The sequence below is a fragment of the Tasmannia lanceolata genome, unplaced genomic scaffold, assembly GCF_043159265.1.
Source record: "Tasmannia lanceolata isolate RefF3 unplaced genomic scaffold, GAP_Taslan_0.1 ptg000007l, whole genome shotgun sequence".
NCBI classification, from domain to species: Eukaryota; Viridiplantae; Streptophyta; class Magnoliopsida; order Canellales; family Winteraceae; genus Tasmannia; species Tasmannia lanceolata.
The window spans coordinates 23,991,508-24,018,284 of NW_027518684.1; the positions used below are offsets into that span (position 1 = coordinate 23,991,508).

The 26,777-nt window shown below is 43.8% G+C and overlaps 1 protein-coding gene across 1 annotated transcript; it reads right to left on the minus strand.

Moving 5' to 3' along the window:
* Positions 1–8,698: 8,698 nt before the first annotated feature.
* LOC143882319 (uncharacterized) lies at positions 8,699–11,056 on the minus strand. The gene has a single exon (XM_077385857.1). It carries the CDS (start codon positions 10,567–10,569, stop codon positions 9,088–9,090), a length of 1,482 nt encoding a protein of 493 aa, XP_077241972.1. The 5' UTR covers positions 10,570–11,056; the 3' UTR covers positions 8,699–9,087.
* Between the last annotated feature and the right edge of the window lie 15,721 nt (positions 11,057–26,777).

A 26,777-nucleotide genomic window follows, 5' to 3' on the forward strand; every position in this document is an offset into this window, starting at 1 on the left:
GGGCCAAAGGTTCAGCCTCCACCCACTTGGTAAAATAGTCAATGGCCACCACGACGAACTCACGTCTTCCTGAGGCTGGTGGAAAAGGGCCCAAGATGTCCATCCCCCATACTGCGAAAGGGAGTGGGCTGACGATCGGGGCCATGGATACAGCAGGTTGATGGATGGTGGGAGAGAACTTTTAGCATCTCTCGCACCTTTTGACCAGGTCCAGAGCGTCTTGCCTCAACGTTGGCCAGTACAGGCCTCTCAGCAGTACTTTGATGGCCAGGGCCTTGCCCCCCAGGTGTTCTCCGCAAATTCCTTCTTGCGTCTCTTGTAGAGTGTATGCGACGTTGCTTGCCTGGAGGCATTTTTGGTACGGAAGGGTGTACGACCTTTTGTACAGCCTCTCGCCATCTAGGGAGAACCGGGCTGCTCTCTGTATCACTTTGCGGGCTTCCTTCTTTACTTCAGGAAGCTTCCCGCTACGCAGGTACTCAATGATCTCGTCCATCCAGCACGGCACGTGCTCGACCTGCATTACTTCTACGGCTTCATTTTCGATACTGGATTTCTTCTATACATATACTCCCAAGAGTGGTGTAACCGGATGCTGCCAGCTTAGACAGCACATCCGCTTTTGCATTTTCCGTTCTATGGATTCTGATGACCTCGAAGTTTTTGAATTTGCTGGCCAACTGGCGGACCTTGGAGAGATACTTAATCATGCGCTCGTCGCGGGCCTCGTAGACTCCTTGGATCTGGTTTGCGACCAGCTGGGAGTGGCAATACGCCTTCAGCCTTTGGGCACTGGTCGGGACTGCTAGGTTCATTCCGGCGATGAGAGAGCCTCGTATTCTGCCTCATTGTTGGACGCACGGAATCCGAACCTTAGAGCGTAATCTAGAACAAAGTTATCGGGCCCTGTGAGAATCAAATCGGCTCCACAACCAACCTTGTTTGAAGATCCGTCCACATATACTTACCAGATCGGTTCGTTGGACAATGGGTTCTGTTCTGCCGGTATAAGGATGTTTTCTGTTCTTACTAGTTCAGTCTCAGCTTCTATTCGTTCCCCAGTTGTAATTACCTTCTCTACAACCGAGGTTTGGACAATTTCAGACCCAATGCTTTGCTGGTGGATGGTACACTCGGCCACGAAATCTGCCAGCACTTGGGCTTTTATCGCCGGCCTAGGCAGGTACTAGATATCAAATGCGCTCAGCTCCACGGCCCATTTCACAAGTCGCCTTGAGGTTTCTAGTCTGTGGAGAACCTGTCTGAGCAGCTGATCGGTCAGGACCTTGATTGTGTGGGCTTGAAAACACGGCCTCAATTTTCTGGCCGCCATGATCAGAGCGTATGCCAATTTCTCAACCCACTGGTACCTGATCTCAGCGTCGTGTAGGACCTTGCTGACATAGTAGACCGGTTTCTGCTGGTTGTGCTCTTCCCGAATTAGCACAGCTACCAGCGCCATGGGGCTTACAGATAGGTACAAAAGCAGCTCCTCCCCCGGCTCTGGCTTTGTCAGCAGCGGTGGGGAGGACAAGTACTGCTTCAACTCCTCGAATGCGACTTGACACTCCTGTGTCCAGGGTGCTGTTTTGATTCCTTTGACAGCGTTGAAGAAAGGCAGGCATCTCTCTGCAGATTTTGAGATGAAGCGCCCCAGTGCGGCCACCATCCCGGTTAGCCGTTGTACCACGGCCTTGATCATTTCTGGATTGGCTTCTATCCCTCTCCGGCTTACCATAAATCCCAAGAATTTTCCCGAGCTGACACCGAATGTGCACTTGGTAGGGTTGAGTTTCATGTTATACTCCCTTAGGACTTGGAATGTCTCTTTCAGGTCGGAGACATGATCTTGTGCGCTCTGGATTTTGACCAACATGTTATCTACATAGACCTCCATGTTGCGGCCAATTTGCTTTTCAAAGAGCATGTTTACGAGCCTCTGATACGTTGCCCCGGCATTCTTTAGGCCGAAAGGCATGACGCGGTAACAATACGTCCCCTGATCTGTTATGAATGAAGTCTTTGGTATGTCTGATTCATAAATTCTGATCTGGTTGTACCCGGAGAAGGCATCCATGAAGCTCAGCAGTTCGTGACCTGCGGTGGCATCTATCAGCTGGTCGATTTTTTGGAGCAGGTGGCTGTCCTTGGGACAAGCTTTGTTCAGGTCGGTGAAGTCAACGCAAGTCCTCCACTTCCCATTGGCTTTCTTCACCAGGACCACGTTCGCCAGCCAGTCCGGATATTGGATTTCTCGAATGAAGTCAGCCCTCAAGAGCCTCTCCACTTCTTCCTTGATCGCCTGCCGCATTTCCAGGGCAAAATGTCTCCTTTTTTGTTTCACCGGCTTGCAGGTGGGATCGACACCGAGTCTGTGCATGCTGACTTCCGGATCTATGTCGGGCATGTCTGCGGGAGAGGAATGGGGATGAGGTCTTGAAGAAACTGGGTGAGGTTCTGTCGGGTGCTACTGCCCAGAGAGGAACCGATTTGGATGACCTTCTCGCCACCGTCTTCGAACAGAGGAATGGGGATGAGGTCTTCAGCGGATTCATTCACTTGGGCTTCATCTCTTAGATCGAGTAGCTCAATCGGCAACGATTCTGATGCGTTTTTGCCTTTGAGTGCCATGGCATAGAACTTCCTGGACTGTGGTTGATCTCCTCTGACTTCTCCCACGCCGTTTGGCGTTATAAACTTCATCTTCTGGTGATATGCTGAGGCGACAGCGCGGATGAGGTTCTAGCCGGGTCGTCCCAAGATAGCGTTATAGACCGAAGTGGCCCTCACAACCAGGAAGTTGACCATTGCGAAAGCTTGACAGGGCGGTTCCCCGACAAGGACTGGGAGTTCGATCTGTCCTTCCACTTTAACAATTTCTCCCGAGAAACCAAACAAATTAGAGTTCGCCAGCTTCAAGCGGTCGTCTCCTATCATCATCTGTTTGAATGCATGATAGTAGAGGATGTCGGCCAAACTCCCGTTGTCGACGAGGATTTTCTTCAACTCCCAGTTCGCAACTAGCATGGTTATTACAAGGGCGTCGTCATAGGGGAGTATCAAGTTGTCGAGATCCGCGTCTGAAAAAGAGATCGCATTCCCTGTCTTCATCTTTTTGCTGCATGTGTGCACGGCATTGACTCGGCGTCCGTAGGCCTTTCGAGTAGTAGATGATGTACCCCCGACGGCCGGTCCGCCCATAATTGTGTTGATGACCCCATTACGCTGGGATCGGCGCATCTCTGGTTGTGAGCTTGATGGTGGGGGAGATTGATTCCGCGCAGGGGGCGGCTGTGACAATCGAGGGCTCTGGCCCTGAAGGCTCTTCTCCCTGCGCTCCCCCCTGTGGCTGTCGTCTTTGACATATTTTTTCAAGTATCCCCGATTGATCAGCAGCTCGATCTCTTCCTTGAGCTGCCAGCACTCGTCTGTGTCGTGCCCGATGTCCCTGTGGAACCGACAATACTTCGACTTGTCTCTCTTGTTTTCTTTGGAGATCATCCTGGTCGGCCATCTCACGAATTCTTCTCCTTTGATCGCGGCCAGTATGTGTCTTCGGGAGGTGTTGAGAGGGGTATAGTTCTCTTCTCTCCTCTGGGGGGGACCTTTCTCTTCTGGAGGCCTTATCATCCCTACGCTGCTTGGTAGGGTTCTTTTCTTCAGAGGTCCTCCTCCGGTTTGAATCTAAGGCTGCCAGAGTCTCCTCCACGGCTATGTACTCCTCGGCTCCAGCCATTAGATCCGCCAGTGAGTGCGGGTTTTGGCGAGCTACTAATCGACGGAAGTCATTGGATTTGGCGCCCGCGAGGAGTGCATTCATGGCGGCTGAAGGATCCAAATTTGGCACTTGGAGGGCCTCCCTGTTGAAACGGCTGACGAATGTTTTCAGAGGTTCATTATCCTCCTGCCGCAAGGCCATTTGGGATGCTGTTGTTTCCCTTGGCCTCCGGCTGCTCATGAAATGGCAGACCAAATCGTCCCCAAAGTCCTCAAAGTTGCTGATGGAGTTCGGCTTGATCCTTGAGTACCAGTCTCGGGCCGCACCGGTTAGTGTGGTCGAGAACGCTCTGCAGAGGAACCCGTCAGCGGCACCGTGGAGGAGCATCATAGTCCTGAACGTCTCCAGGTGGTCTACAGGGTCGGTGGTTCCGTCATATTGCGGAACGGTCGGCATTTTGAACCCTCTGGGCGCTGGCGCGTTCATAACATTGTCGGTGAATGGCGGTCTGCTTAAGAACGTCTTTGCAGCAGGCCGACCTTGATCCTTTGCCAGCTCTTCTATACGGTGGTCTATCTCTTCTATCCTCCGTAGCATTGGATCAGCCCTCTGGTCTGCTCGGCCAACTGATATGTTTCTCTCAACAAAGGGACTCGCTGCGGAGCCGGAATGACTTTTCGAGCTTTTTCGACGATGTCTGAGCCTCTCTTGTGGTGCACGGTCCTCCTGGGCCCGGTGCCTTTGCACTGAGCGAGAACGTGGCCTACGACGATAGTGTGGTTCCGTATGGGCATGCCTGGTCTTGGAATGATGAACTCCTCTCATAGAGTGGTGGGTACGGTCTCTACTGGGATGTGCCGGCTCCCTCCTATGGGCACTCGACCTTTCTTGTACAAGTCGCGGAGCCTCTGAGGGATGCTGGGGAGGCGCTTGGATTAGATTTTGGTATTGGCTTAGATTTTGGTATTGGCCAACAAAAGTAGTCATCTGCTGAAAGAGCTTGGACTTGTTCGGGAGTAGGAGCAGGGTTCAGGTGTTCCGAGTGGGCCGGGCTCTTCCGCTATTGCTGAAGGAGCCATTATCTGTGAGGCCACTCGTTCACTCCGAGTCCTACGACGCGCTTCAGCTCAGGCCGTCCGAGCAGTCGGTACCCGGGCACTCCTCCGTCCTGCCATTTTATAAAGGGGATTTGCACATCCCATGGATGGCGCCAATCTGTTAGGCCTAAAATTGGTAACAGATACGGCAGTGACGAAAGAGTTGATTTGGCGGGCCCAAGGGGCTGAGCTGAAGGAACTAGACCCTACACGAGCGCACGAGGTCAGAAGACCAACCCGGAGTCATTGCTCCGGACGGGCCCTTCGACACTCAAGTCAATATGAGCAGAAGTGCAGAGTCAGAACTATTTAAGAGGGGAAGTTTAGAAGTTATTACCCCCTTCTTTGAGCCTCAGGAGGCCTTTTATAGAGAGAGCCCTGGGGTGGTTGAATTACCTACCCCATGACAGGTGTTGGCCCATTTGTGGGTTTAGGTTTACCTGCTCTTGGCAGCTGACCAGACTACCCCTGGGCAAGTGCCGAATTCATGGTGGGCCCTTTAAGGGCCACGTGTCGACAACTAATTGGTCGTTGCTTTTCATACCCCATCAGGACCCTTTGGACCAAAATTCAAGATTCGAAAGTTTAATTCTGAATTATCTCGGAAGAAAGGACCTGCTTTAGAACTTTTTGCGTTCAATTCTGGGAGTTTCCCTCAAGGAGAAATTCCTAAAAGGAAGCTGGAAAAATCCACAAAATCTCTTCCAGTAGGGTTGAAGGATAAAAAATTCGGTTGGATCTCAGATAGTCATAAGCTTATCCTTCCTCTACCCAGGGCATGTGCTGTCTTCGGGTGATTGATTACTGGTCTCCCTCTAGCTTCTGTCTAAGTTGAAGCTAGATGGACTGGAGAGCGGGCGACCTAACTGATATAGTATTCTAAGCGGAGGATTGAGGGATTACTAGTAGGCACTTCTTCAGTTGAAGAAGGATAGCGGATAAAAGGGGCTTTAAGCGTGCAGCAGAATGATCCGTTTATATCATTGTTTTTGGGTATTACGGAGATGGCACTGTGCTCAATAAATGTTGACATTCGTCACTTGGTGTGGAAAAGTAGAGATCTGTCAGGATCAGGATATGAGCCCTCGAAAAGCTTTTGCTCTTTGAGTATAGTACTTATTATATTTCTATTATCGAGTCAATGGGAGTCGTAAAGGTTTTGGGCTAGTGGGTATGAATATCTCGGCTACATAAATGCTTTATTTAGAAGGGTTTTCTTCACACGCTATAGTGGAATAGGGGATCGATCATTGGTCGTTGGCCATAATAAAGGATGGGGGAAACCATTGGGATCCTTCAGGAGAGATTCAGAAATAGGAGGAGAGATTCAGAAATAGGTCAACTCTTGAACCTTCGCTCTCACCTTGAGGTAGCCAAAAATGGAACATCAAAGCGATGTGCAGCATGGTTCATCTTCCCTTCCCTCATATTCCTTGGACCGAAAAAGGAAGTGGTCCATGGAACTCTTGGTTTTGGAAAAGATCCTTCACAGGATGAAGATGATGATCTATGATGAAGAGAGGGCTTCTATAAACGACCCAACCCACAAGGAAATTAGGAAAGACCTCCTCATAAGGCAGTGGAAACTGTTTAAGAAGGAGGCCCAAGATAATGCTCAGGAATTCCATCGTCTATCTAGGTCAGTTAATGTAAAGGCCACTCATTCGCCTCTACACAAACACCCTCTCGTCAATATAATTCTGGCCTATTGAGAGGAGTTTGAGGAAGATTCGATGGGAGGCTAATAAGGCGGTGGGAATTCGATTGGTGGAAGAAAGGATTGCCAGTAGAAAGAGACTTGGTTTTAAGGAAATGGAACTGGAGGACCCCCTCACAAAAATGCCGGACTACCAAATCGAGCATCTTTTGGGGGAGCTGGAGAAGTGCTCCTCTTAGGGGAGAAATTCCTTACGGTTTTTGTTCAGGAGTTTTTTGTGGAAGAAGGGTGGTCCTGCTTATCTTCTAGATCTTTGGTGAAGATTGCAGAAGTCTTTTGGTGGTTTCTTTCATGTTTTAACGAATGACTCTCGAGGTAGATAGTGAAGATGGTATTTTATGTTCGGATTGGTGAATGTAATGAGACAAGAGGAAATTTTTGGGAACTCTTCTTTAGCAGGGCCTGGAGTTACTTGCTAGGCCATCTTATGCTGTAGCTATATGGGACTCATGGTCCCTTCTCTATGTATATAAGGTTTGAATATAAATACAATTGGCCATCTTTCAAAAAAATCTACCACTAGGCTAATGTATCAGATGAAAAAAAACTCCTACACTAATGAGCATCGAAAGGCCAATGTAGAGATTCCAGGGGATACTCCCGCATCACCATCCTCCGGGCGTATTAATGTCTTTTGTTGGTCATTACTGCAATCATCATTAGCCTCGGAATTGTGCACCAATGAATAGCAAGGGATGCCCATTTCCCAAAGCTGGGAGCCTCCCCCACATGGGCTACCTAAAGCTAAATTTTGATGGCTCAAGCATAGGGAGTCTCCTTAGTGATGACAGTGGAGCCTCGAAATCTCAACCAATCAATTATATAAAGAATGGTGATGGAATAAGCGGTTACCACAAAGCTCATGGACCAACTCTTGAAAGCTCAACCAATCAAATTGAGCCACTTCCTCTGTATGAACCATTCCTACAACATAAACCAATAAAAAAGCCAAAAAAAAAATCACAAACCAAGTAGAAAGCTTTAATTGGATTTTTACATTTTTATTCATTAAATGTACTTAAAACCCCGACAATTAAATAAAGAATACAGTAATCACCAACTAATTATCACGACTCAGTGAAAGTTTATCCCATTGTCAGGACGAGATAATTTTGGTTGTTGACGTCTTATAACCATATGACACCAACACAACACACAAACTGTTGTGAACATGAACCCCTCAGCATAAAACTCTTGATGTCTACGGCCTAAATTTAGAGTCTACAAAAGATGAATCTTCAGAAAGAATGGTTAATTAGCTTCATCTCAGCTCATCGTCCTAATCTTTTCTTTTTTTGAAATGGATCGTCCTAATCTTTTCTTTTTATTAATGGCATCACGTTACTCATTTTTTTTATCAAGCGACTAAGCATAAAAAAAAAATTACACCCACCCTGAACTAACAAGGAAGTAAGAACCCTAAAACGACAATTTTTCACTAATTCTATAAAGAAGTGGCAGATGGCTTTTTCAAATCAACCTTTAAAACAGTATCCAGTCTGCCTTCTCGGTTTCTTGAGGTGATCCATTCATTGGCTATGGTTTGGGTGATTACGTAGGCTAAAATTTCAAACCCAACTCCCTAGCAGAAATAGATGTTTATTATAAATAAATGACACATAAGAATACGAACACCTGCTCATTACCAAATGAAGACCATGTAGAGATGGCATACGAACACGTGTTTGTCATATGTTTCTACGAGTACATGTCAGAGACATAACAAAATTGAGACAAAAGAGGCACCAAATCATATTAGAATGGTTTATAGTCAAGTATTAGTTCATTAAAAGATTTACAAATATTCAATACAGTTTTATTTAATATAATGAAACAGTATTTGGAACAGAATTATAAATGCAAACATAAATAGTTAATCATTCACAGTCATGGCTAGGCCCGTTACTACCCTAGGTAGGTATATCTTTCTTTTCAGTATAGAGGCTTTCAGGTGGTAAAGGATGGGCCAACTGTCTTGCATTTCCAATGCATAGAGTCATAGACAGCACCATCCTTTTGAAGGGACTGCCTTGGTGCAAGCCAGAACACCCAAATTTCTCTCGAGATTCAACAAACAATAAAGAATGAAGTATACATGATTATGCCCTGTATGAGATCTAATTTATTAATACTAAGCACAATTATTGAGAAATAAATAACTTGAAGGATCAAATTTAACAAAAATATTCCCATTATTAGCTGATCAACATTAAGTACAACTACCCAAAGGCTTCCAAGAATTAAAATGTTTGTTACAGGTAATCTAACTAGCTCTGAAAATATGGAAACAGCACTACAAAAAGCATAGAAACCGTCATTGTATGAGGTGTATCGGGCGCACCTTGAATGTGTCTTTCTCTATCTTCAGAGCAATAGGCAACACTCAGACTGTCTGCCCTGATTTTTAGTTGTACTAAACAAAATTGTATAATCCCATGCAGCAAAGACCCCAGCTTTAGTACACAAATAGAAGCATTATATATAAGCCAGCTCTGCCTCGTATAAAGATTTTTACATCACACTAAATGAAAGTTCATATTTCACCAACTATTATGTCAGTAAAATCCTAAAATACCTCTGGCAAAGGACCCTGATGTTTTCGTCCTGTTCTTGCTTGCAGCCCTTCTGCTGCTCCTCAAAGGAGTTAAATAGAAACGCAGAAGTCCATTGTCTAAGTTTCTAGGGGAGGAGTAATGAACACTCCGGCTCCGACCTAGCATAATATCCCTCCTCTTCTTTTGGCCATCAGGCTTAAACCTCTGAAAATCACCATTACTAGTGTTTTGACTTCCATTTGGAAGCTGTTGCTTCTTGGCCGAATTGATGCTAGTGCCACTAAAATGCATTCTAGCATTCGTGTCCATACTATCCATGTCCTTTTCTCTATGAGTTCCTCGCCAAGACTCTGACAAAGACCGCTCGAAAACGTGTTGGCGTTTATGAATGAAATCCCTAAAAGGGCTGGTAATACTCTTGTTCCACATCCAACTCCACCCATGTGATCTCCTTCTCGTGTTCAGAACCGATATGTCACGGTGAGATTCGTCACAGTGCAAATCCTCAGTGTGTTTAGATTTCTCTTCTGCTGAACTCGTTGTACATGTATTGATCATATCTCTCCCATCAGTTGATGACCTAGGATCTACCGCCATAACTTCCATGGGCAGACTCATTTTTCTCCTATGAGACATTGACGAACTTTTCCACTCATTCTCCACTGCCTTCATTGAATTCGCATCTATTGCATCCTCTATGCCTGTAACAGATGGTGCAAACGCTTTATCCGTTATGAAACCATCCCACGAATGTCGTGGGTCCTCCCAAATAGCCTTCTTTGAATCACAAGAATGCCGAAAATTAGTCTTGGTTTCAGACTCTCTCCGCTCTAACCCACCACTACAGCACTTTTCCAGCACATGGTTCTTCGCACTTCTCGCGCTCCATCTCAATATTTTTCTCGAAAATGCCGAACCCAACCAAAACGAGACACCCCTCTCCTTCAAATTATCATGTTCTGTGGAACTGGATTTCATAACATGATCATCAGCATTAACATTGTCAATGCCACTAACTGAACAGGAAACCCTAATTTCTGAATCAGCCCAATCATTTTCAAATCCATTTCCAATTCCCCTAACCCCGTCATTTTGCGTCAAAATTTCATTTCGAAAATCCTGACTTACAGAGTCGAATTCACCCCCAATTCGTACATTTCCAGACCCATTTCTGCATTCAGCAAATTCAATCAAATTCTCTGACTGACAACAATTCTCTGTGCTTTCATGATCAACATCATCATCATCCAAATGAAACAACGACAAAAGGGTTTTTCTCACGCGACCATCACAAGATTTTCTTTCCAAACCCGCCCTAGAGCACTCTATCTGTTTCTGATGGTTATCAAAAGAAGGCTTTGGGTTCCTTTCCACAGACTCAACACTAGATAGCCTCTCGACCAAACAAGATGAACAAAAACCGGTGAAAACTTGCGACGGATGTCGCCCGCACCTTGTTAAATTACCACTTTCTGTATTCATATTATAACAAAAAACTTGGATCCCTGCATTTCAATGCATAAATTTCAGAAATTTGGTGTGGACAAACACTCAAACCCTAATAATTTTTCGGAGCAAATCATTTACAAACAGATGGCTGTAAACCCTAATTTTCGAGACCAAATCATTCACAAAAGGATGGCCGTAAACCCTAGATCAAAATACCCTCAAGCCTGCCTTCTATGGAAAAATCCGTCCTTTCGAGCAAAAATTAAACCCTAAAAATCCCCCAAGGCCGACTGTAAAACCCTAATCCCTGCATTTCTTCAAGACAAAACCCTAAGAATAGTAGAAAAATCTATGGGATTTAGAATTTGGTAGAAACCCTAAAATCTACAGAGATTTCAGTAGAAACACTAAAATCAATGTGCTTTTGGTCGATTCAAAAACCCTAAATCTTCGTATTGTGTAGGGACGTGGAAGAAATCTCTGCAATTTGGTCGCGTATTAAAGAAAACTCAATGCCGAGCTCATCGATGTAAATAACAAATGAAAAGGGAAATGGGCGTAGAAACTTTGCGAATACGCCCTTACGTTTCATGAATTTACTGGACCACCCTCTGTCGTGAAAGTCAAACATAAACTAGTGAAATGACCATAATACCCTCAACTCGCTTTCCAAGAACCTATTTTCAAGACTACCATGTTTTGATAATTGCACTTACTGATCTTGTCTTTTATTACTTAAACGATTCCCAAAAACCTCTCTCAAGCCGATTAAAAAGAAAAGACAAAGTGAGTTTGTGCAATTATTGAAATATTGTAGCGACAATATCAGTAGCCACTACAAATTGATGCTATAGTCAAGCTTGTTCAAACCGATTGTGAGATGTGTGCAAATACTATTATACGAAGTACACATGTGTTTTTGCTAAATATTAATGAGGTAAAAATAGATTTAGGCCATGTTTGGATACCCACAAGATTTAGATTTGGATTTCTCACATTTGCCATTGAGATTGGAACTGGATCGGTCCTTCAATTTTCAAATCAGCTACAACAATGAAAAAAAAAATCTGATTTTCAAGTCTTTTCTGCGAGACATTATTTGGAAATCCATATTTGGGCAATTACCTTGACTCTCGCTGCTCCTCGACCTTGCTGCAGCAACAGCAAGTCGTCCCTCCCTCCCTCGTAAAACATGAACATGAGGATGATTAATGTTTGTATCCAAAACTCAAATCCAAATCCAAATACAAAAACATAAGGTATCCAAACGTGGCCTTAAAGCATAAAACTATAAGGATGGAATTTACATCTATAAGCTATTTACTTGATATAGATAAATTTACATGTATACGTTATTTATGCTATAAAAATATATTTATAAGGTATTAAAATATAAAGGAAAGTTTATATTTATAATGTTTTAAATAACATAAAGGTGACATAATGGTTCCGATTATATAGATATAGATGAAAAACTTACATTTAAAATATTTATAATAGTTAAAAAAAAATTACTAAATTTACATGTACATGACATTTTATTTGTACAAAAAAAAATATTTATAAGTTATTTAATAGATAAAGAAAAATTTATATTTATAAGGTTTTAAATAACATCGGATTTCCCAAGTTTTTCCCATTATATAGATATAGATGAAATATTTCCATTTAAAAGATTTAATAGTTAAGGAAATTGCATGATTAATTTATTTAATTGTTAACTGCAAGTTTACATTTATGAGGTTTATATAATCTCGAGGTCACCCGAGATATTTCCCATTTTATATACATAATGTGAGATTTACATTTATAGAATTTTTAATAAATTAGAGGCTGGTGCACAGACATCCAAGATGGCTCGGGCTTTCCCATTTAGGATTTTTTCCCCTATTACGATAGGGAAATCTCTATTTTCGAGGATTCAATAACCTCAACTCAACTAAGCCTTTGTCCCAAACTAGTTGGGGTCGGCTAATGAATCCTTTAGAAATTTTTCATGAAGAAGGTGGAAGGATCTACTCGACTCAAATTGAAAGGATTCAATAACCTATTTTTATTATTTAATTTCCATTTGTTAGAAAGATTTTGAAGGTGCCCATGGCAATCTCATTTTTCTAGTAATACATAGTATTTCCCATATAGGAAATTAAGAAAATATTTTTGCTTCCATGAAAAAAAATTCCATGGAATTTTAGTTTATCAAGTGGTAAGAGAGGGTTAGGGAAGGTGGGAGATGGGGAGACTGGAGAGGGCATGATTGGGGAGAGGGTGAGAAAAGGCTAAAAACAAGTTAAAGAAAAACTCTAATCAAAATATAATCTGTTGCTCCCTTGCTTTTTAGCCATTTCTTACCTTTCCTCAGTAATGTGATCTCAATTCATATTTGTCAAACATAGCCAAGGCTTCTATGGATTCCACTAACTATATCATTTTTTAGAACTCTTATAACCATCATTTACAAATAATCATTCCTCCCTTCAAAGCTAGTTGCTAATAAGATTATATCCAAATAGTTTTAGGGGTATCCAAAGAGGGCCTAAGCTCGTAGTTAGGATTGAAAATGTATGATTCAATTTACATAATATTTACAACCTCATAATGGAGCCACATTCAAATGGAACCCACTTCCTTGTTTGTCTTAAAGCCTAGCCCAACTCACAGTAACAAGAAGTGATTGAGCCGAAATCTAGTGACTTCTAATTCAATTTTGTCCAAAACACCAAACCCTAATCCCATGTGGTTTGGAGTTTGCGCTAATCCCATTTTTATAACAAGGGCAATTTGGTCATTTCATAGGTCTCCTAGTCAACGCCAAAGTCTAGGCACTTTGGTGTCTCTATTGAGATGCACTAGGGTGATTTGTGTAATTTCAAGTGATGGAAAATACTATTATAAAAGTCTGAGTCCTTTTCTAGGGCACCGAGACGAAAGCGAAAAGATTTATAGTTCGTGTCGGACGGGGAGTGAAATCTCTCTCTCAACTTCGCCACGTCATATTTTTCACGTGAATCTCTCTTAAAATAATAGATAAAAATGCCACGTCATCGACCAGACCTTTTCATGTCCTCCTTGGAAGCCGTTACAAGAAAAACTATAAAGTGTCAAGGGGCGAAGCCTCAAAGACCAGCCATTTTTTATAAGATATTATCGATAACGCCCTTTATTGTATTGACAAAAATAACCTCACTAAATGATTCTCTTCTCTTTAAATAAAATAATGATTAGACCAGGGAAGTGGTATTTCACCCCATTTTCTTCCAGGCCACCCCTTTGTAGTGAAAAAGAGTCATCATAACCAAGGTTTTAAATTTCGAACCGAAATCCGAAATTTCGGCTTTCGGTCAAGACCGAAATTGAAATTGGGTGAAATGGAAACGTTACAAAATTTTGTTTCCCTCGAAATTTAAGGGATTACTTCAAAATAACTGCTTTTATTTATTATTTAATATTAATATTATCTCTAAAATTTCCTTTTCAAAAAAATATATTATCTCTAAATTTCAGCCCCTTCGACGAAATTTTGTACGGGATAAAATATTAGCTAAATTGATTTCGATAGAAATTTCACCGAAACACATTCCAAACCGAAATTTAAAACCTTGGTCATAACTCATAATTACACTGGAGGGGGTGGCCCAAGAAGAAAAGAGGGTAATATATCACTTCCCTTAGACTATCACAAAGAGAGGGCTACACTGTTTCTGATCATTTATTGACTTGTTAGTAAGTGATGAGAAAATTGGAGCTCACATCTTTGATCACCATCTAATCTTGATATTGTACATTGATCAGAATTTCCTACTTGTTTTTTCTATGTAGGAATTTCTAAGATGGATGATGCTGATAGTCAAGTAATTGATCTTGACCATCCATCTATCATGACCCATCTTGGATGAGCCATGATAAGAAATCCCACCAACCAAACAATCTCAACCACTCATATGCTGATTTTGTAACAAATATTTCAAATAAAAAAGAAATTATCATTAATTGGTCAATATAGTGCTTATTATAAAAAATAAATTCTAATTAGCTCTATTTCTTATCTTTTAATAGAAAATAAATTTTCAGATCATTAGCTATGGTCTATGCCGTACAAATTCTTAAAAAATGGCAGTGTAAATAATTAATTATGCACAAATTGCATCCACAATCAAATTAGATTACACAAATTATATCAATTGATAGATAAAAAAAGAATCTCTTTATTGTAAGGGAAATGATATACACCCAAATTTCTAGTCTTTTCACCCTATTTGTTTGTCTTTTCCTTAAAATGACTGCATTCTGCCCCCCCCCCCCCCCCCCCGCATTTGTATTTTCATGAAAATGAATTAATTGTCGATAATAAATAAACAAAAAGGAGTGAAAATGCTTTGAGATAGGGGTGGAAATACCATTTCCCAAATTGTGTTGTGCCACTGCATAAATTATAATAAAAAATTAGGTAGGGGTATTACGGTCAATGCGATGTTAAAGAGAAACTTCACGTGTCAAAGAGTAAGGGTATTTTCGTAATTCAGTACATATAATGTTTCGTGTGGGTGTGAAAGTCAATTTCGTTGGCGTCAAGAAAGCAGTGCAGTCGTAGTTATTATATTATAAGGTCTTGTTGACACTCAGAAAATTAGGCACTTTTTTTTGTTTTTTTGTTTTCAGGGTAAGCCGGAGTTAGGCAGACCCCTACCAAATATATTAAAATAGATAGAAAAGTACATCATGAAGAGCAAATAGAACAACCCCTAACACATTAAGGGGGATACAAGAAGGAATAAAAAATGAGCCGAACTAAAAGGAACATAAACCAATAAAAAACAAAACAATCAAAGAAAAACAATGCTCCAACTAACAGTAGCAAGAGACGCCAAGCCCAAACCAAACCAAAGACCGAGACAGAGGGGCCTAAGAAAGCTTCGGTGAGAAGGGGAGACTGCGCGAAGAAGATGCTAAAAGGAGCAGGGAGGGGCTCTTGGTCTTCCTTGTTTGGACCATATGCCAAGGTCCAGGATCAGACACCATGCCAAGAATTTCAGACTTCTCGAGTTGAGGAAGGTCATTGATGGAGGTATGATCCAAATCTTGCAAAGCTAAAAATTTGTTGATATGCACACGGATATGGAGGCTGGCTTCACAACCTTTTCCTTTAGTAATTTCTCTACTGACAATAAGGTTTTTCTTCTAGGTATTAGGCATGATAAAAGCAAAAAAAATCAAACAAGACCATGGTTTTAAATGGGAAATGATATCTGCACCAAGGTGTTTCGATAAACATGCGCTCCACTTGTTTGTTGTGTAGTATTTAAAGGGTTTAAAGAGCTTTTTGAGAACCGTAATATTCTCTGAAATCCCTTTAAATACTACACGACAAACAAGTGGAGTGCTCGTTTATCAAAATACCTTGGCGCATATATCATTTCCCTTTTAAATTTATGCCGAAATCCGGTTAGGACCAAAACTGAAACGTTCTGAAACCGAATTACCGAATTTCGGTGGAAATTTTAGAAATTTCAGAAATTCTGGTGAAATTTTTGGTAAAATATCAATTTTTTTATCCTTTACAGAAATTTTGGTAATTTCAGTCCAAATTTCGGTAATTTCGGCAGAAATTTCAGCCCAAAAAACGACATTTCTAGCGCTTCTACTGAATTTCGGCCAAAATTTCGGTTTGGGGGTACAAAATTTCGGTTTCGGCGAGGTCCAAAATTACCCCCGGAACCGAAATTTAAAACCTTGAACAAGACAACGTCACATGCATTGTGGATAAATGCCTAAATAATTTATGGGTGTCAATAACAATGCCTATATAGCAATATTAATAGTGCATTTCTGCTAGGTACGGAACATCAGGGAATTGTTATACAATTGGATTAAAACAGTCAACTCATCTATCAAAAAGTGATTAGGGACAAATTAATCATTCATTATTAAAAGGGTTTTGCTAACGAGTGCCCTAAGGGCACCCATTAAGGTGCATTGGAAATGATATTCTACAATCATTTTACACACTGTTTGATAAAAATACTCATATTGTGTGAATTTATTATCAAAAGATGTGTAGAATATCATTTCCAATGCACCTTAATGGCTGCCCTAAGGGCGCTCGTTAGCAAAACCCTTATTAAAAAACTTATACTGATTGATGGCGTCGGAATCCGGGTCTGCGACCGCACGGTGGGTAAAGAGCCGCCGCGGGGATCTGCGATCACAAACAGAGGGGTTAGGGAGGTCCGAGGTAGGTCCCGGACGACCACTTCGACACCCAAGTCAGATTCTGGACCAACAATATAAAGAACAGCAAGATAAGGCTGAGGTGCAATCAGGTTTACCAAGGCCAATACGCGGTTCTTCTGTTGGTACATAGGTGGACTGATCGGAGGCATCGAGCGGGAAGAGGAAGAAGAGGAAAGCAGGGGAAAAGAATCCGGGCGTCCAGCACCTTTCTCCTTTCTCCCCGAGATTAATCTCCCTACTTCCTTTGTAGTCGCCTTGTTTTTTTCGGAGAGTCGCCCCTCCCTTTTGGGTAGCCTTGAGAGGGATGGGGTTTTTCTCTCCTCCCTGCCTTTATTTCTCCTCTCTCGTCCTATGTTTCTCGCTTGTGAATACTCTTTTAAGGGGCGCCATGTGGATCCTTTCATTATTTTAGATAGAGACCTTCACTCGTAGGATTGGGCTGCCTCCCTAGTTTAGCAGCGCGCGCGGCTTTGCCGTGTAATCCCTCCCATAATCGTGATGATGAGGTTTCGGCGGCGGGAGGGTGACACGCGACAGAATTACACGGTCTTGTCGCTCATTAATGCCCTATTTAATTATGATTAGATTCCATAGGTGCATGGGCGACACGTGGAGAGATTCGAGGGTCGCGCCATATTTATGTCCCATCATAATACCCCCTACTCCTTTGGTCTATCGAATGGACCAAGGGAGTAATGTCTGGTCAAATAATGTTTTACGATGAGGGCATTTATGGGAGCCTCGAAGTATGAGGAGACGCGACGGTTTCTTTCTGGGGAATTGCAGTGTCATTATGTGGCTTTAGTCGGTTACCCAATAGGAGGGAGACACGTGCAGCGTGGGTCACCTCGTTTCCTGACCCAGGGGTTTTTTCTCCGGGTTTATAAAGGAAGATCACCCCGGTATTTTTTTATTATTGTTTTTTTTCTTAGGCAGATTGCCTCTCTGCATCTTTTCCTTCTCTGACAACATGTCCGGTTCTCCTTCGCGAGCTAGGGGCAAAGCCCCTCTCTCCCAGGAATCCTTAAGCGACCCGATCTGTATTCTGACTCAGAGGAAAACCTCATGGCTCGTCGGAAGAGGATCAGGAGGGATCCGGATCCTCCTCCAGGCTTCCTCCCCCCCTTCGCCTTTCTTCCTTGCCTAGCAAGGACAAGTCGTCCCGCTCCTATGTCGCTAAGGAGTGGTCTTTTTTCTCCAAGGTCTATCGGCAGGGGATGGAGTTGTACGACCTGGTTTGAAAATGGGCGAGGAGATTGAGGACTTGAAGCGGAGAAACGAGGAGTTGCAAATAAGGGTCCATGCCCTTAACGAGCAGCTGCTTGAATATGAGGTGGACCCCTTCTTGGAGAGCTCCTGGGAGGAGGAGCGGGATTCTCTGGAGGAGGAGTCTTCTTCCAGTCGCTCGGGCGATTAGTTTCCGCGGGACCAGGCTTCCTCTACTTCTCTACTTTTTTTTTCTCTCTTTTTTTGTACTGGGCCTGCGTGCCCTATGTTTGGTTTCTTATTCCCTTCCCTCTTTTGTAGGCCTTCGGGCCAGAAGGATGTGATTATGAATGGATGGCTTCTTTCTGAATTTGTGGTGTGTTTCTTGTGCTTCCTTTCCCATCTGTGCGGTAGCTAAATTTATTTGAGCGGAGCGGAGGTAGCAAGGCCGGGCTTTGTTGTTGGACCCGTGCCCTTTCCAATGTGCTTCGTATATGTTTTCCTTATTCCGAGGGATTGAGGTGGCTCAACCGGACCTCGTGCATGGTCCCGAGCCTTTATCCAGCGTGCTTGGTTTCTTCCATCTAGTGGAATCGTATGCCGGAGCCCTTGTGCCGTGGTTCCGAGTCTTTTCTCCCGTGCCGCATGTTTTCATCTGGAGCTTTGAGGTCGGATCCCTTTGCTAGGTTTCGAGCCTTCGAAGCCCCTCTTTCATTAGGTGGGGATGCTTTAAGTGACGTCTCACCTTGTTTTTTAGGCGGGAACGTCGTGGGGATGGCTTGTTTGGGAAGTTCTAGTGGTAGGGGTAGAAACGTCTTTTTAGTCGTAGGGAATGGCGCTTCGATTTCTAACGGTTTCCTCAAGTTCCTCAATCGGCGCCATGTGTGTATGTCTCATCCGATTGGAAAGGGAGAGAGGTTGATCGACGCGTGTCCAAATCCTAGCTTTAGAGGCTTTTTCGGGGATTGTTTTACCCTATTCCTTTGTCTTCTTTTCCTCTACGGTGATTTTATCCGGTGGCTGGTTTTTATCGACTCTTCTCTGGTTTTTCCTTCACTTATTCGCCTCGGTGAGTTTCGTGCGTTTTGTTTTGTTTGATATTTGATTATTTTACGATGTCTGTCGCAACCGGTTCTCAGAGTCCTTCTATCGAGTTAGTAGAAGTAGTGGAGAGGGCTCCGCCAAGAAAAAGGAGGTGGTTGGTAAAAGGCGGGGGCGGCGGTTCCCGAGATGAACAGATGCCCACAGAGTTGGAAGATAGCTCCGGGGTTTCTGGGTCTTCATCGGGGACCGCTTCCTCTGGATCCCCCGCTCGAGTTTCTTCTGCTCGTGAGGCGGAGATTAGGGATATTCAGTCTGGTGCTGTCATCCGCCCTGGTCGGGTGGCGTCCTGCAAGAGTTCTTTGGAGAAAGGGGCGGCAGAGAGGATCAGAAGGGAATATCACATTCCTGACGAGTACGGGATTAGGGTTTCTTCTTTTAGGGACGGGGTGTGTGAGGGTGTTACGGAGGAAGAAGTGGCTTTTTACGTGGAGGCTTTTAGGGCGGGGATTAGGTTCCCGCTTTTGGGCATTATAGTTGAGGCCCTCGAATTTTATCGGGTGGCCCCCTCTCAACTGGCACCCAACAGTTGGCGTACTTTCTTAGCTTTCGTGGCCAAGGCAGGTCTTCATAAGATTCAGCCTACCCTACCTCTGCTTAGAAGTTACGTCGCTCTTAGCCGATTGGTGAAGGGTGAGGACAGCTGGTTGTACCTGACCCAGCGTCCTCAGGTAAAGATCACGGCGAACTTGCCTTCTTCTATTAAGAAGTGGAAAGAGGAGTATGTTTTCATTATTCCTCCGTCGGATACGGGTTGGGGCTTTCCTAGGTCTTGGAGGCGCTCTGTTGAGTGGAGAAGGAAACCCTTCCCAATGAGTCCGATTATAGCAAGTTTGACCTGGAGAAGCTCGCCTGCGGGGAAGCTATTAACGTTAACGAGTTCATATGGGATAGGGGTTTGAGAAGGTACGGTCTGCTTGGTACTATGGAGAGGAGGGCCCGCCGGACGGGCAAGGAAGTGGGGGAGAGTTCCTCCAGCTATCGTGGTGAGCCTCTTTCCTCACTAGCGATTTCCCCTGGGTTTTCCTTCCTTTGGTGCTTTTCTTCTTTCTGAGCTGTTGTTTTTCTCTTTTTTGGCATCATGTATGTCTTCTTCTGATGATGTTGCTAAGGGAAAGGGGGTTATGGTGGAGGCGGCGAAGGGTCCAACCGGCCGCTCGAAGATTCCTTCTGGTTTTATGGCTGCGGCTAGGAAGGAGCGGTCGGTGGCTAGGCTTCCCGAGCCCGTGCCAATCAGTTCCTCCCGCCGATCGGTCGGCTTGAAAGATACGGCGAGATCTCCTCCTAAGGAGTTGGAGCCTCTTGCCAAGAAGGTTATTCCTCCTCGCGCCAAGCAGGGCGCGAGGAAAGCCGGTCGAACGGTACGTTCCTTGTCTGCCTTTGCAGAGGACATGTCGAGCCGGCTGGAGGGGTCGGTCATGACCAAGCTGCTCTTGGAGCAAATGGAGTTCTCCCCGCGTTGCTACCAGGTGCAAGGGGAACTGTTTAAGCCAGACTGGAAGATTCGTGTTGAGGATGGCGTCCTCTCGAACCCTCGGGTTGGGGTGGAGCTGGGGTTGATGACCGCCCTTCCCGGTGATGAGGCTGAGTTGGAGAACTTTCCTCGCAGGGCACTGGGGGCCCGATACCTTCATTCCATATCTTGTGTAAGTATTGTGCGTTTGGCTTTCCATTCGTTTTCTTCTTTTGTTGTCTTGAGGTCACTAATAGTTTGTTCGTGGCGGGCTTTTGTAGGCCCAAAGTTATGCCAGGAAGATGCTGCAGTACATAGTCGAGGACGAGTCCGAGATCGACACTTTCAAGGAGCGCGTCCGTAAGCTGAGTGAGGACCTCGAGAAGGTTCAAGCCGAAAAGGCGGTGCTCGACAACACCGTCCAGAACCTTCAGGGGCAACTTAAGATGTCTGAGGACAGGAGGAACTGGGCGGAAAATAACTTGTTGGTGGCCCGACTGACACATGCTGAGGAGCTGGTGAAAGCGCGAGAGGAATGGCGTGGTTCGGAGGAGTTTTTTAAGGCCGCGGCCGCGTTCAGTGTTGATGTCGAGATAGAGGCTTTCATCGAATGCCGGCGGCGCGTTCGTGATATCGACCCCTCTTTTCCTTTGGAAAAGTTGGTGCATGATGCTGAGGATGCCGTTCCGGAGGACCTTTTGCAGGGGGGCAGTAGATGTCGGGGGGCCGGTCGAGGATCCGGTGGCTGCCCCGAATGTCTCTATTGTCGTTGAGGCCTCCGCAGGAGGCCAGTGAGAACGTTTGCTTCTTTTTAGGATCTTGTTTGGGGCCAAGGTGCCTGGTCTGTAATAACACTTTGAACTCTATCTTCTTCTTCTTCTTCTTTTTTTGTGAGGGCCTGGAAAGGAAGACTCGTCTGCTTCCTGCATTTTATGTGATACTGTGTGGGGTGGTTGAGCCCTTTTGCAGGTCTCTTCTTGATGGATTATTGTTGGCCTCTAATTTCGTCGGCAAGAATACCTCTAATGCGCAGGGCGTCACCTTAGGGCATCTTGTTTGTGGAAGGGTCATCTTCCTCTCGAGTGATCAGCTCGGAGTTGATGGGCCCTGCCTGCCTTTTAGAAAGGATAGGTTTTTTTTTTCATGGGGAGCGTCTTAGGGCATTTTCGGGGGGATCAACCTAGATGTTACCTCTGTCCCACTCCATGTTTTCTTTCGGTCCCAAATGTGTCGAGGGCCGGAAAGTGCATATGCGCATAGCTCAGGCGGGAGTGCTATTTCATTGATTGCAAAGGGGGATACATGGCTTTGTGCTGAAAATAACAAAAAAAGGACAAACAAAGCATACATAATAACTTAAAAGAAAGCACAGTTCCTACCCTTTCTTTTCACTGATAAAACTTTCGGAGGTTGTCCATGTTCCAGCTTCGAGGGACTGAGGTCCTGTCGAGGTGCTCGAGTTGGTAGGCTTCGGGGCGGAGTGCTCGAACGACCTTGTAGGGTCCTTCCCATTTAGGTTCGAGTATTTTAGAGTTTTGGGGGTCGGAATCTGTTGAGGTGCTTCTCCCCTTTTGGGGCATCGGTGGTGGCGCGCGTCGTGCCTATTGCGGGATCGACGCCTACTGCGGGACCGGTGCCTGCTAGGGGATCGGTGTTTGCTAGGTGACCGGTGTCTGCTGCGGGACCGGTGCCTGCTTCTTGGCACGTCGGCGAGGAGTTGGGCTTCGTGCGAGCGTTCAATCGGTGTGGGGCTCTTAAGGTCTTGATTTAAATGTCCCTCCTTGGCCAGTTTCTCTAACTTGAGTCTGAGGTGGAAACAATGGTTGGTTTCGTGGTCGTGGTCCCCATGAAAATCATAGAACTTTCTGATGGACCGCTTCTTCGGGTCTGTGCTCATTTCCTGGGAGGGGTCAGAAGACCTTGATCTCTGATGGCGAACAGGACATGGGAGAGGGGAACCTTCTGGGGGACACTTCCCAGCCTTTCAAAGACAGGGTGGGGTTCTGATTTGCTTCGGCTCCTGGCCTCATGGCCCCTCTGCCCTCTTCCTTCCTTCTTTCCTTTGGGCCGGCTCAGCTCCGCTCCCGCGCGCACGCTTCCTCTGCCCGTATGTACTTGTTAGCTTTGGATTCAAGTTACTGCAGGTCCCGTCGCGGCTTGAGGGTGAGGTGCAGTTTGAGATTTGGGTCCGTGGTAGCGTGTTTTAGTGCCGCGAGTCCCAACATACTCAAAGATCTCCACAACGTGAAGGAGAGCTCTACCAACGAACTCTCGAAACGGATGCCACCCTCATAGCAAAGCACGAGTGACGATAAATGAGATACCTCCTGATCTAAGGATAAATCATCAAACCATGACGTACCTAAAATAACTCAGAGTCGCCATCCATGGATAGGCCATGGAACCCCAAAATTAAATCCTCTGTGCAATAGATAACCAGAAATATATATGGGCTCGTGCCTGGTTACGAATGAAGAAGGTCCGAAGAGCACTCCTAATTCGTCCGAGTGCAAGCACTTGGTCTCTTATGCCATTTATTATTAACTCCAAAGAAGTTTGGGCAAAATCATGTGAAATGGGAACAAAATATCCCCGAGAAGACGTCTACCTAATCATGCATGACCAGGGGATGAAATAATAAGAACACACCAAATAAATGGAAGAAGTGTCGCCTAGTCAGAACTAGGTTATGAGTGACATGCCTAATGGGTGTCTAAGTTCTAGTGGACAAAAACATGCATGCTACAGCTAAAGGTATAAAGTCTGTACAAGAAAGTAAGAAAATACGACAAAACATACAATATAACTCGATACCACACACGATGCAACACAACAAATCTTAAGGCTCTAAAGATTAAACCCAAGTCCTTGGATGGTCTGATGTTCATCCAAAGAAGCCTATGTATCCCCGCCTCCCCAAGAGTCAGAGTCACGTAGTTCTTTGCACCTATTCTAAACTATGATGCCTAAGACATCTAGACCTATATCCTAGACACGATCTAAAAGACCGGACTAGTTATTAAAGCTTCTTGTGCGATTATTTAAATTTCAATAGATTGTGGATTTTAGGATACCCTATATGCCTTAACTAAATGCAGGTTAGCCCTAAGCTAATGCAGGTGGTTCCTACAACCTATGTGTAACTAGGTTGTATTTCCTAAGAAAAACAAAGGGCGGACTAGCGCATCCTATTCTAGTCATCAGTCGGTGATGTGGATCGCCAACTGACCGGACGGAGGTATGTGATTTTGAATCAAAAAGACTTTTGGGTGAACCTTGAGGCATGTGATAACGTACTAATGTAGTGTAATTGATTCCTTCATGTGTTCTTCACCTCAATTCTTTGAGAATATGTTCTGATCCCTTAGAGAGACCTTGAGAAACTTTGACATGGGATTGTATCAGATTTTGCATTCCGTCATGATGAGTTCCTATTTGTTGTGAATCATATGAATACTTCTTATTGACTATTCTCGCAATAGTTAGTTTGTTCAATTATTGAATTTAAATAAAATTTAGCTATCGTTGAGAACTATGCAAAGAACCTTTGACTTTGAATATACCTTGAACCATGTAATCTCTGAACTTGGAACTTTGAAACCAAAGCCATGCCTTTGATACCCATGTGAACTTATGAATCTGGAATTCATGTGAACCTATAAACATTGATCACTTTAAGAGGCTTAGATTTGTAAACTCAGAAAAGACCATCGCCAGTGGGGCAAATAAGGCATTAACCTATATGTGAACATAAGAACTTAGATCCCACCAATGGGGAACATACATTGGCCATGTCGACAGGTATTGAATAAGAACCAGGAATTAGTTCCGACATCGCGGACCATCGATGCAAAATAATATGTCATCAGAAAAGACCATCGCCATAGGAACTTGACCCCTTTGAACCTTTTAGGTATACTACATACTCGAACTTCGATTTGTAGGAAGTATGACTTGTTCTCTTGTGATCACTTTATGTTAGATATGGACCCTTGACTTTTGATCTCAGTTTTGACCCCTATGAATCTATAAGAACCTAAGCTTTGGATATCGTTCCTTTTGTACTTACTTATCATTCATTGAACTCTTTCTTGGCATGCTATTCAACATTTTATTAGTTCGTTATTATGTACTTGTCTTCGGCTGACTGTGGTTTAACAATTTTCATATTTTAAATCCTCATGGAAATCTCAAGAGAGGGCAGTTGCATCATCAACTATTGTTTGTTAAATCTAGCATAATGAGTATTGTGTCATAGTAAGACTTTGTTCTAAATTCATGTAAGACATTATAGTTTAGTTTACGTTATGAGTACGTGGTTCTGATATTATTTTATTAGCCTTGCCTCCTTGTAGAGCTTGCTTTACAGGTATACGACATTGTCATGTCCTCGGGCTGTGCGTGTGGGGTTTGGGGGCATGACAATTCACATCGCCATATGCCAACCTCAAGGTCGGTGAAACAACTACTCCAAAACCTTAAGCTGTTAGAGATAGTGTCATTTAATCATTTATACTTCAAGACTCCACCTCACTTGTGGCCCCATTTTTTTGAGTTTGCCTACACATGACACATGTGGCATTTCTTTTGGGTTGACCATACACATGGACTTTTAATTTCAATGAGATGTTGGGTTTAAAACCTGTTAGCATATATGGCTCAAGTATGGCAACCTAAGAGAGGAGGGAGAATTGGGTTTTAGAAAACTTTTGCCCTTGTTAAAAGATTAGTGAAAATTAAAATAAAGATCAATCACAAATAAGCACAAGAAGAGAAAATCAAGATGCAAGTAAATATAAAAGCGATCTCTTGATGGCTTCACTTGTGGCCGTGCAAACACGTGATTTTTAAAAAGTATGGTATGGCCCACTCCATACGATGATTCAAACCGTCCATTTGTTGGGCCACAATGTAAATAGGTTGTGGTCCAAAAATCATTTCCATAGGTATGTTCCTAACCCTCCGATCTATAGAGGTACTGCCCCAAAAATCATTTTCGCAATCTTCAATAGATCGGAGGGTTAGGATCATCCTATGGAAAGGAGTTTTGGGGCACAATCTATTTACGTTGTGGCCCAACAAATGGACTCTTTGGATCATCGTATGGAGAGGGTCGTACCATACTTTTTAAAAATCACGTGTTTGCACAGCCACCCATCATGTAATTTCTCTGTAGATCCAAACCATTCATTTGTTGTGCTTCAATGTATATAGTTTGTGCCCCAAAAATCATCTCAATGATCCCAACCCTCCGATCTAATACGATGACACCATATATGAATCTCCACAGATTGAAGAGTTAGGATCATCCTAGGGAGATTTTTTTTGGGGCAAGGCCTATTTACATTAGGTTGAAACAAATGAATGTTTTGGATCTTCAAACAAAGTATGCCACAATGATGTTTAAAAAAAAATAAAAAACAAATACATGTATATGGTGTCCACCTTCTTTAAAAATCTAAATCATTCATTATTGAGCCCCAATAAACAAATACATGTTTATTGTTGAGCCTCCGGTTGAGATGGTCGACCCGAACCTGACCCGGCAATAAAACTCTTAGACGCAGCACTGCCCACCATCATATGAGCTGCCTTTTGGGTTGTGTCAGATTTAGCCTTCTTAGGTTGTTTACACTCTGCAGCAAAGTGACTCCATTTCCCACAGTTGTGGCACTTGCCCTTCTTTTTCTGAAAGATAGTCTTTTTGGCCTCCAACTTGGGATGTTCACTTTTAGGTGACTTGGATTTTCCAGGAAATTTCTTGGGATATACGCGTTAGCAGCAGACTGTTGCTGTCTAACCATCTCCAAGTTATTCCTAGCTCGATTCTCATCTTCGATTCGAATGAATCGTTTGAGATCATCCAGTCCCACTTGCACCTTTTTCCGATACATCTCGATTTTGAAAGAGTGCCATGCAGATGGTAACTTGTATATAATTGAACCCACAAGAAATGAATCACAGACAACTATTTTTTCATTATGCAACTTAGATCTCAAATTCTCTAGATCAGTAACTTGAGGAGTGATTTCCTTGTCTTCTTGAAACTTGAAATCCATGAATTTGTCCACAAGATGGGTCTTGGACAATTCCTCCTCCTTCTTGAATTGAGCATCTAAGTTGTCCCATATTGCTTTAGCGCTTTAGCAGTGTTAAATTTACTATAGGTTTCTGCAAGACGATCTGAAAGACAATTCAACAAGTAGTCTTTGCAGAAATCCTCATCTCTAAGCCATTGGGATTCATCAAC

What these genes read in the sequence shown, in the direction of transcription:
- LOC143882319 (XM_077385857.1), bottom strand. Translation starts at nt 10,569, where the DNA reads ATGAATACAGAAAGTGGTAATTTAACAAGGTGCGGGCGACATCCGTCG.